The 9,037-nt window shown below is 33.0% G+C and overlaps 3 protein-coding genes across 4 annotated transcripts in view; all 3 read right to left on the bottom strand.

Moving 5' to 3' along the window:
- Positions 1-4,216: 4,216 nt before the first annotated feature.
- Positions 4,217-7,304, bottom strand: LOC116350785 (G protein-activated inward rectifier potassium channel 3-like). 2 transcript variants are annotated; one of them, XM_031782720.1, is made up of 8 exons: positions 7,145-7,304; positions 6,808-7,070; positions 6,045-6,107; positions 5,763-5,974; positions 5,604-5,697; positions 4,992-5,538; positions 4,791-4,932; positions 4,217-4,548 (listed from the first exon to the last, which is right to left on the bottom strand). In XM_031782720.1, exons 2-8 carry the CDS (start codon positions 6,999-7,001, stop codon positions 4,292-4,294), a joined length of 1,509 nt encoding a protein of 502 aa, XP_031638580.1. In that variant the 5' UTR covers positions 7,002-7,070; positions 7,145-7,304; the 3' UTR covers positions 4,217-4,291. The 2 variants fall into 2 exon arrangements, with proteins under 2 accessions (XP_031638580.1, XP_031638581.1); XM_031782721.1 differs by having other exon boundaries at positions 7,157-7,304.
- A 599-nt stretch (positions 7,305-7,903) lies between these two features.
- LOC116350926 (G protein-activated inward rectifier potassium channel 4-like) lies at positions 7,904-8,845 on the bottom strand. The gene is made up of 4 exons (XM_031782934.1): positions 8,705-8,845; positions 8,489-8,630; positions 8,337-8,418; positions 7,904-8,234 (listed from the first exon to the last, which is right to left on the bottom strand). The coding sequence occupies exons 1-3, from the start codon at positions 8,843-8,845 to the stop codon at positions 8,354-8,356; spliced, it is 348 nt and encodes a 115-aa protein (XP_031638794.1). The 3' UTR covers positions 7,904-8,234; positions 8,337-8,353.
- A 116-nt stretch (positions 8,846-8,961) lies between these two features.
- LOC116350923 (ATP-sensitive inward rectifier potassium channel 1-like) overlaps positions 8,962-9,037 on the bottom strand; it is a 4,659-nt gene continuing 4,583 nt past the window's right edge. Inside the window, exon 6 of the mRNA XM_031782921.1 lies at positions 8,962-8,973. Coding sequence (XP_031638781.1) covers positions 8,962-8,973 — 12 coding nt within the window. The remainder of the gene's footprint in view (positions 8,974-9,037) is intronic.

Raw genomic sequence — 9,037 nt, 5'->3', positions numbered from 1 at the left:
ATCATTATTTGGGAGTTTTCGTACCTGTTATGTTTTTTTAAAAAAATAATCCGCGACAAGTTGATAGTGAAGTAAAATAAAATGGATCAAAGTACTTTGAAGTTAGAACATTTCTAGAAATTGCAATATTTCCGCGCAGTATCATTAATATCTCCCATGGACCAAAGCGGCTGCTGTTTTTTTAAATGGCAGACGTGGAAAACGGGCTCATAAATTCGAGATAGTTTTGTAGATGAATTTCAAGTGCGTTAGGTGTAGTTAAATAAAATTATTCAAATGCTAGAAATATTAAAATATTATTAAAGGCCATTTAGCAGAAAAATGCAAAAAGTCTGACCAAATCAGGCAACAATTTAAATTAAACGCTGAAAAAAAGCACTTATAGTATGTTTGCACCATAGGAATAACAATTTTGGCAATGTTTAGTATCATTTAAGAGATTCAATCGAAAGATAAGACGTAAACTTTGCTATCTTTTCTGAAGAATTTTTTTTCCCTCACAGTCAATGTCTTTTTATTACATTTCCAAAATGTTATGCAATTACTGTCTTCCTTTGAAAAAAGAAGAAGAAAATTGGGCTACGTAAATACTGAATGATTCGAGCCGTGTATTCGATTCGCATCGACGAAGGACATAAGCATTTATGGGATAGACACGAAGCAAAAATGCATTGAGAGCATGTCATAAAAATACTTTGATTGTATTTTACATTTTGTGATGGCTGTCACAGGTGCTGGCACCATGTATTCAGTTTCAATGTAAAGTAACGTTTAGTGCAACAACATTTTGGATCAAACTTTTTCTACCTCCACCACTCTTGCTTATTATTAACCAACGAACCGAATTCCTATAACTGATATTTGTATAGAAGTAGCACACCGAATAGTAGGGATGCTCTTTCTTGATGTGCATAAAATTAACGTAGATAGAAGAGTATACAATGTCAAAATCAAGGAAATTGATTTCCCAACACTTTTAAAAGTATATGTATTCACTTACAATTTAAAAACCAAACAACAACAATTAAGAAACGTTCTATCTTTTGTGTGACAATCTTATTATAATGCAAACTATTTAATTAAATATGACTTTTATTCCACGTCTCCTTTCGAACAATTTAAACATAATTTTAAGCAATAAGTTAACAAAAAAAACCATGATTATATACATATAAAATTGTGAAACATCGTAAAATTACTTAACTTATCGAGCAATGTTGCCACTATGCAGTGTACCGGTGCCTGTAACAACGGTTTTAGGCACTGGCGTACACAGTGATATGTTTAGAGGAATTTAGAATTAGAGTTCATTTTCACAAAGATTTACCTTTTTAAGATGAGAACCTATTCAGAATCGTGTTATGTAAATGTAAATGGTCTAAAACTCCATGGGGCGAATCACGCTAGTGAATACTAGAAAAACTAGTAAATCTAGTGTGAAGAATGACGTCACAAACGAAGCCAACTTCACACCAAAGGCCATATAATTCATATGAAAAACTACTGAGAGCCAACTTCACGCACTAGAATTTTCTAGTTTTCTTGTGAAATCTTATCAAAAACTAGATGCACTAGAATTTCGTGATTGACCCATGTAAAATTCTCTGCAAAACTGAAATGAAGTATGTACGCAACCCATAAATTCATTTGCGGAGTCATTTTGACTGTGCGGAGTTTCGCGGAGATGACATACAAACTCTGTGTGTACGAGGGTAACAGCACTTCTATGTGTATCATTCTTAAGCAGATGATTAGTAACTCAGCATTTGCATGCTATCTCCGCCGAACTCCGCACAGTCCCGCCATCGACAAAATTAGTCCGCAAATGGGTTATATGAGAATCAAAACCAAAATTAATACCTTTCTAAAAAACATTGCAGCATGTCAATCACTACTCGATCCAATTATAATCCTGAAAACAATTGAGAATCGAGAATGTGAACAAAAATTACATGGCTGAAATATTTATAGCTGATTATCTCTTTATCAAAATATTTCTTTTTCGAACACTTTATACTTACAATGACCTCACTATCGCATTTATGATCCCAGTTAATGTTGGCCTTTATTCTTGTGACCGTGGAGTCTCTATCGTGAAACTTCCAGAACCATTTGAATTACTATTCAACTGCACTCTTTTACTATTTTATAATTACCGAAATGATGTACAGGTATTTTGTTTCTCTACTCAATGATCAATGGTTATATAGTATCGCCATATTAAAATATGTAAATGAATAACAAACAGAAATGAAATATTGGCGGCGGCAAGGTTATGTCATTTAGGCTGAGTTCGCAGATGCCATTTTGTAGATGATAAGAACATTCATTTGAAGTATTTGTTCTGTAATAGAATGTATAAATGACCAATATGTTTCTTTTGCCAGTCAGTTGCGTAGACAAAAATCTAAATTTTTAAATTAAATGATCAAAATGTAAATTAAAATAAGTGTTTTCCCGTTCGAAATTTACTATACATTTTGTCATATATATTTTTCAAATAGATGAGAAAAATGTTTTTTTTTTTTTGCAAATGCAAGCAATCATATGATAAAATAAAATCACCCCAAAGATAAAAAAATACATTAAAAATAAATTGTACTTTTAACTTTCATTATCAGCCATTTTTCAAAGGCTCATAAGGAAGTCGTTATAAATTGAGGAAATAAATATGCAACTTTCACTATTACCACAATCATACCCGCGTTCGAGTCAACTGGTAAATGGGCCGATCTTGATATTGTTTGATAAGTTTTCAAGATAATTTGATCACACAGATCAGACCGCTGGTAAAGAGTACCTGTGAATAACAGCTATAAATTATCGGTTAACTCGATCCAAGGTTCGCTTGTGATTTCTTAGTTAAGTAAATTCGAATAATATAAAGAAGTTTTAAAGCAAATCAGCAAATGAAACGGTTAATATTTTTAGTACCAAAAAGTCTATTTTTCTGCAAAATTTAAAGAAAATTTTATCTATCAAATTTAAAAAATTATGGGAACAACCAAAATATTAAAATGATAATCCTTTTATTCGCACATGCGCTAAATACAAAGCACATTAATATTTGATTGGCATATGCATATTATATGAAATTATTATCAGCTTGTGCAGAGTATAATCAAGAAAAATGTGGAGCAATACTCTTTAATTGATAGAAATCACACCTTGAAATACAATTCACGTAAACAGATAAGCAATCGTTAATTTACCACTTGGTACACGCATATTACTCCCAATATTCATGTATATTGGACGAATAATGCATATGGCTATTTTGGTTAAGATATTTATGCATAAAAAGAATTAAATCAAATTGTTCCCCCAAACTGTATTTACAACAAAGGTGACATTGGCACTCCAAAAGAAAAGATATCACTACCAATTTGCATTCAAGTTATTAGCAAAGTAGACGCGAACCACGCGTACAATTATACTCAAACAAATATGTTAAAAATCTCTAAAGTCAACAGTTATTTGGCTTTGAATGTGCATACAGAAGGTTTATTTTATAGTAAATTCATGTTCGATTCACTACAAGAATTTGAAAATGGTTTTGCTATAGAAAAACCCTCAGAATATGTTCACAAGTCATAGATGTAGCTAAAAAAATTCTCATAATTTATTAAAAACAGTGAATTTTTCGTCGAGTAAAAAAATTACGTTAAACTTGCCATAATTCAATGAAATGCCTTTCATGATCCAACAACCGATTTTCCAATAAATGATATGTGTTAAATGAAATTGCCGTACAAATACAACATAAATGAACATAAAAATATAAATTCTTTTTTAAAATACCACTATATTTTCCGTACAAGTATTTGTTCACACATAAATAAAACCAGTGTCAATTACTGTCTGAAGAAAAACATTTCATATTGATAATTATATATATATACTTGAAACTGATGTTTATTACCTGATTGTAAAGAATTTGTCCAAATCAATCATTAGATAGAAAAATCAGAAGTCAAATTTCGTACATAAAAACAAAATTACTCAACTAATGTACATTTAATATGTGATTCATGTCATTTCTTACCAAGAGACTATTTTCCGAATGTTGAGTGTTGTTCAATTTGTTGTCAAAAGAATATTAATTGTTGAGAAAAAGTGAAAAAAAGCTCATTTATTGAATGTCTGCTGAAAAGCAAAACTCAATCTCCCTTTCAATTTTTGAAAAATACAAATACTATGAAAAAAACCGGCAAAATCTGTTTTCATCAATCGAATATAATATTTTATTTTAGTGTTTTCAAAAACTTTAGGAAATATGAGCCAGTTTGAGCTATACACTTTCTCGTACATCAGATTCATTGGACGAATCATTTGAGATGGGCGTATCGTTGGTTTTGCATGGGTCTCGTCGATGCCGCGGTAAATTTGATTCCGAACTGGGGTACTGTTCGGTCCAATTTGGATTTTCTGGAAATGCTGGTAAGACTGGTGATAAGGACTTTGGTCGGACATAGTTGAAAATTTCACTTCCACACTCTCTAGTTGGTATAATCATACGATACGAAGAAGGCAATGACCCAAATGATTCTAAAAGAAATATAATTTTTGATCAACTTTACTCTTTAGGCCGATATTAATTTTATAGTCGCATCATAGGCATAATGAGATCGAAAATGTAAATGCTACTTACTATTAATTTATATGGAATGTGTTTGTTCAGCTTCATTTTGCAATATTAAAAGAATACATATGCAAAACAAACAAAGAAACGACAACAACGATAGACGCACAATAAATTTGAATGAAAACAAAATGGGTTCAATACTTACTGGGAGTTTGCATATCTTCTTGTCTTTTATAAAATTCGGCCAATTCATGTGCAGAGCAAAGCGGAGTATCGACTGGAAGTGTTTCATTAAATTTGGAGTAATCGATGTCATAGCCTTGGCGTTCATTGTTGAATCCAACGACCTGTAATACACAATGAAAATTGAAGTGGATGGAAAAACCGAAAAGAAAGAGAAACGAACCGGAAGGAAACGGTGACCCCATAAGACCTCCATATTTAAATAGCTTGAACGTGCTTGAGTCGTCTGACCAGTTGATTCAATCGTACCCTCTAATATCACAACAATTTCAAATTTCTCGTGTAACATGTCCGCCGCCGACATGTTGTAAAATGGCGATGTTTCATCGATTCGATGGACAACAACCATCGGCCAAATGAAGAACAGGTCTGATGCACAGCCATCCGTTCCAATGTCCAATTCAGTTATATACTGTGGATTTAATTCGCCCTCTTTTGTCGAATGTGACCTTATCAATTGAGCTCGAATATTTGCACCAATTATATGACTCTTTCGAATATCACCCACACGGAACATTAAAACCAAATTGTCATCTCTTTGACAAACCACTGCGTACTTTGAAAAGAGCAAAGTTTGTGTTCGTTGCTTTGGGCGAGTCATTTTTGCAAAGACAATACCAGCCATAAATGCTTGCACAAATACACCAAAAATTGATTGAAAACTCATAATAAATATTGCTTCGGGGCACTCCTCCGTAGTTGCACGACCACTAAAATTAAATTCAAGGTTAATTTTGCAAATGGAGCTCGTGGATTTTGGTTTTTGAAAAATTACCCATAGCCTATAGTGTGCTGTGTCTCGATAGAGAACAGTAAGCATGATGCAAAATTATTTATATTTACCACACATGGAATCCAATTACTTGCAACTGAAATTAAATGAAATAAAATTTTGTTCGGTGGTGGTAATAGAAGTGTGCATGATTTCACATACTTTGGTTCGCAGGTAAGTGATTTGCTTCTAAATCACCGTGAGTGACCGCAATGAGCCAATATATTATCGCAAAAAGAAGCCAGGAGAGAATAAATCCCAGAGCAAACACAATTAGGGTCCATCGCCACTGTGAGTCGACGAGTGTTGTGAAAATATCTTGTAGAAATCGTCGCCTTCTTCTTGAAATTTTCTTTGGAACCACATTACATTCACTACGAAATGAGTTATAGATAGAAGAAATAAGTCCACCCAAACAAGATCAAATTCAATGGAAGAATTTACCCATTCTTCAGAACTGCTCGTCGTCTTATTTTTCTATAGCTTCCTGGACGATAATTTCGGCTTCTATTAGATAAAAAACAAATCATTCATTTTTCAAAACTACAAACTAGTAAATAACCGAAACATTGAATTCGTTTCATTGTTCCATTGCTTGTTTATGTTTTTTTTTTTAATTTCATGGACACACTGTCATGTGTTCGATACAACTTTGCACACGAGTCAACACATTTCATCTTATGTTATCTTCTCACAAACGTCTAGCTTACTCGAGCTTTCTTATCTTGGCGTCACGGGGTCATTTATGAGGTGTTTGATAACTCCTATTCTACAGATACTTTAATAATGCGCGAATACTTCAACAATCCCTTTATGATTTCTTCAAATATCGTTAAGAATAATTCGCTACTGAAATTCGATCCACCACTAACCATGAAATTTCATTATTATCTGTCATACTCGAAAAATATTTAATATCAGACAAATACAAAAATAATATTTACATGATGACCTTTCTTAGTTCATTGCTTTGAGAAAAAAAAACTCTCTTTCATGCGGCGATCGAGCAAAAGGTAATAAATTTTTTATCACTTTATATTACGATGATAGAGTCCAATAAAATGAAATAGGAGCACGCGTAAAGAAATTGATGGAAAGTTTTCATTGAAATGGTCATACGTTATTTGCTTTAATTTTGGAATTTGAATTTTAAATTTGGAAACTCGGAATCACACCTCATTATTCTTTTTATCATATTTGTTCGTACCTCCGTGAGCTGGTCGATTGAATTGTTGTATAATAGGCTCCCGGTGAAGGTAGTGTGTCATATGGATTCGGCGTAACTGGCGTATTTGGCCAAAGCTGTACTTTCGGCGAAAGCGTTAATAAATGTCGGTCTTCATCACGAATTGAGTCGGGCGAACCTGAATCTTGATTTGTACCACTTTTTTCATCCATCATTTGGTATATCAAATGTCACCGTTTCGTTTGGTATATCAAATATTTTTGATCACACGCAACTGCAATCAACTGAATTACGATATTATTATCTTTCAATTAGAACGCTTTGTTGAGAAATAGTTTGAAAATAATTTTGGATGTACATTTAATTATACATTTTGCTTCTTCTGCTTTTTTCCAAGACAAAATTGAAAAATTTCACACAAAATTCTATTTAACTAGAATGGGCGCGAATCAACACAAACTGACACTGTTTTTGATACAGCGACGTTGAAGAGCTCATTCGGACTGCGATTGTGAACTGTGCTTATCACTCGCCATTTCGTTATTTTTGCTCTTATTCCACCTTATCACATTCTACATTTTCAATGTACAGATGGGCAAATACAACAATTTCTATGTTTTTCACTCATCACGAATGGGCGGTCCTAATTGATGTGAACGCACTAAATAAATGACTGAATGCGTACATTCTCACGAAAAAGTAAATCAGGAAATGATTGAGCCGACATGTATTTTAAATGATTATATTAATAACAAAAAATATTACGAGAGAGGCGATTTTTTGTTTGTTTGCTGTCCTTTTCGTGAAATGTAAACAGCCGCGACTTGTGTCATTTGTTCAAGAGCTACTTGTAAAAACATGTGAAATACAATATTTCTACTCGCAATTTTTGTATTATTTATATTTCATTTCATGACTTTTTTTTATCGATTGGTATAGTGAATCATTTCTTTTCAGTTGGTTGTCAATTTATTTGACCAAGCAATGAATGTGTGAAACAAGAGGCTGGCCAATTTTATTCAAAAAAACTTTAGTATTTAGTATTTACCTTGAACTGAATACTGGAAATATTTCGAATGTGCATTTCATTTGCATTGTTTTATAAAAATAATTCGCATTTCAGAACAATAAAAGACTCATTTTATTTAAAATACTATCAACATCTAAAGAATAAACATTTTAATCTGCTATTTTTTTGAACTATGCACCTTCTCAGAGCATTTCCGATTCATTAATTGAATCATATGAGATGAACGTTGTTATATCATTGGCTTGAACTTGCCTTCTTAAATTGGAATCAGAGCTGGTATGTTCGATCCAGTTTGGATTTTCAGGAAATGTTGGTAAAACTCGTGATAAAAATTTTGGCCGAATATAGTTGAAGGAAATTTCACTGCTACATTCTCTAATTGGCGCCATCACTTTGTACGGTGACGAGCTGCATGATTCTGAAGAAAAAACAGTCCATTAAAACATTTGGATCAAACTTAATTCTAAAAAATTAAACACAAACTAGCCATTCTGAGGACGAAAACATGCATATTACTTACAATCGATTTATATGGCTTTAATTTTTAATTGATGTTGATGCTGTTATGGATTGATCGTCGTTGGCAGGATATATTTGTTCGGCTTCAGTTTTCGACATTAAACAAACACATAAACGGACAAATATATAAATAATGAAATGTTTAATACTTACTGGGAGTTTGCATATCCTCTTGAATTTTATAAAATTCAGCTAATTCACGTCCAGAGCAAAGCGGAGTATCGACTGGAAGTGTTTCATTGAATTTGGAGTAATCAATATCGTAACCTTGACGATCGTTGTTGTATCCAACAACCTGTAATACAGAATGATAATTGAAATTTCACGAGGAAAGATGGCAAAATATAAAGTGATTTTAAAAAAACTGACTGGCAAGAAACGGTGACCCCATAAGATCTCCATATTTAAATAGCTTGAGCGTGCTTGAGTCGTCTGACCAGTTGATTCAATCGTACCCTCTAATATGACAACAATTTCGAATTTCTCCTGTAACATGTCCGACGCCGACATATTGTAAAATGGCGATGTTTCATCGATGCGATGGACAACAACCATCGGCCAAATAAAGAACAGGTCTGATGCACAGCCATCCGTTCCAATGTCCAATTCTGTTATATACTGTGGATTTAATTCGCCCTCTTTTGTTGAATGTGACCTTATCAATTGAGCTCGAATATTTGCACCAATTATATGACTCTTTCG

This window comes from Contarinia nasturtii, unplaced genomic scaffold (assembly GCF_009176525.2).
Source record: "Contarinia nasturtii isolate CC-2019 unplaced genomic scaffold, AAFC_CNas_1.1 Cnas_scaffold_4311, whole genome shotgun sequence".
NCBI classification, from domain to species: Eukaryota; Metazoa; Arthropoda; class Insecta; order Diptera; family Cecidomyiidae; genus Contarinia; species Contarinia nasturtii.
The sequence above is the reverse complement of the archived record's forward strand: the minus strand, read 5'-3'. Positions and strand labels throughout refer to the sequence as shown.

Excerpts from the sequence above, each read along its gene's own strand:
- LOC116350785 (XM_031782720.1), bottom strand. The coding sequence starts at position 7,001 with ATGATGGATGAAAAAAGTGGTACAAATCAAGATTCAGGTTCGCCCGAC. Across the intron at positions 6,108-6,807 it reads CAATCGACCAGCTCACGGAG|AAGCCGAAATTATCGTCCAG; the intron begins GTACGAACAAAT and ends TTTATCTAATAG. Across the intron at positions 5,698-5,762 it reads TCACTTACCTGCGAACCAAA|TTGCAAGTAATTGGATTCCA; the intron begins GTATGTGAAATC and ends ATTTAATTTCAG.
- LOC116350926 (XM_031782934.1), bottom strand. The coding sequence starts at position 8,845 with ATGTCGGCGTCGGACATGTTACAGGAGAAATTCGAAATTGTTGTCATA. Across the intron at positions 8,631-8,704 it reads GGGGTCACCGTTTCTTGCCA|GTTGTTGGATACAACAACGA; the intron begins GTCAGTTTTTTT and ends TCTGTATTACAG. Across the intron at positions 8,419-8,488 it reads AGAGGATATGCAAACTCCCA|CCGAACAAATATATCCTGCC; the intron begins GTAAGTATTAAA and ends CGAAAACTGAAG.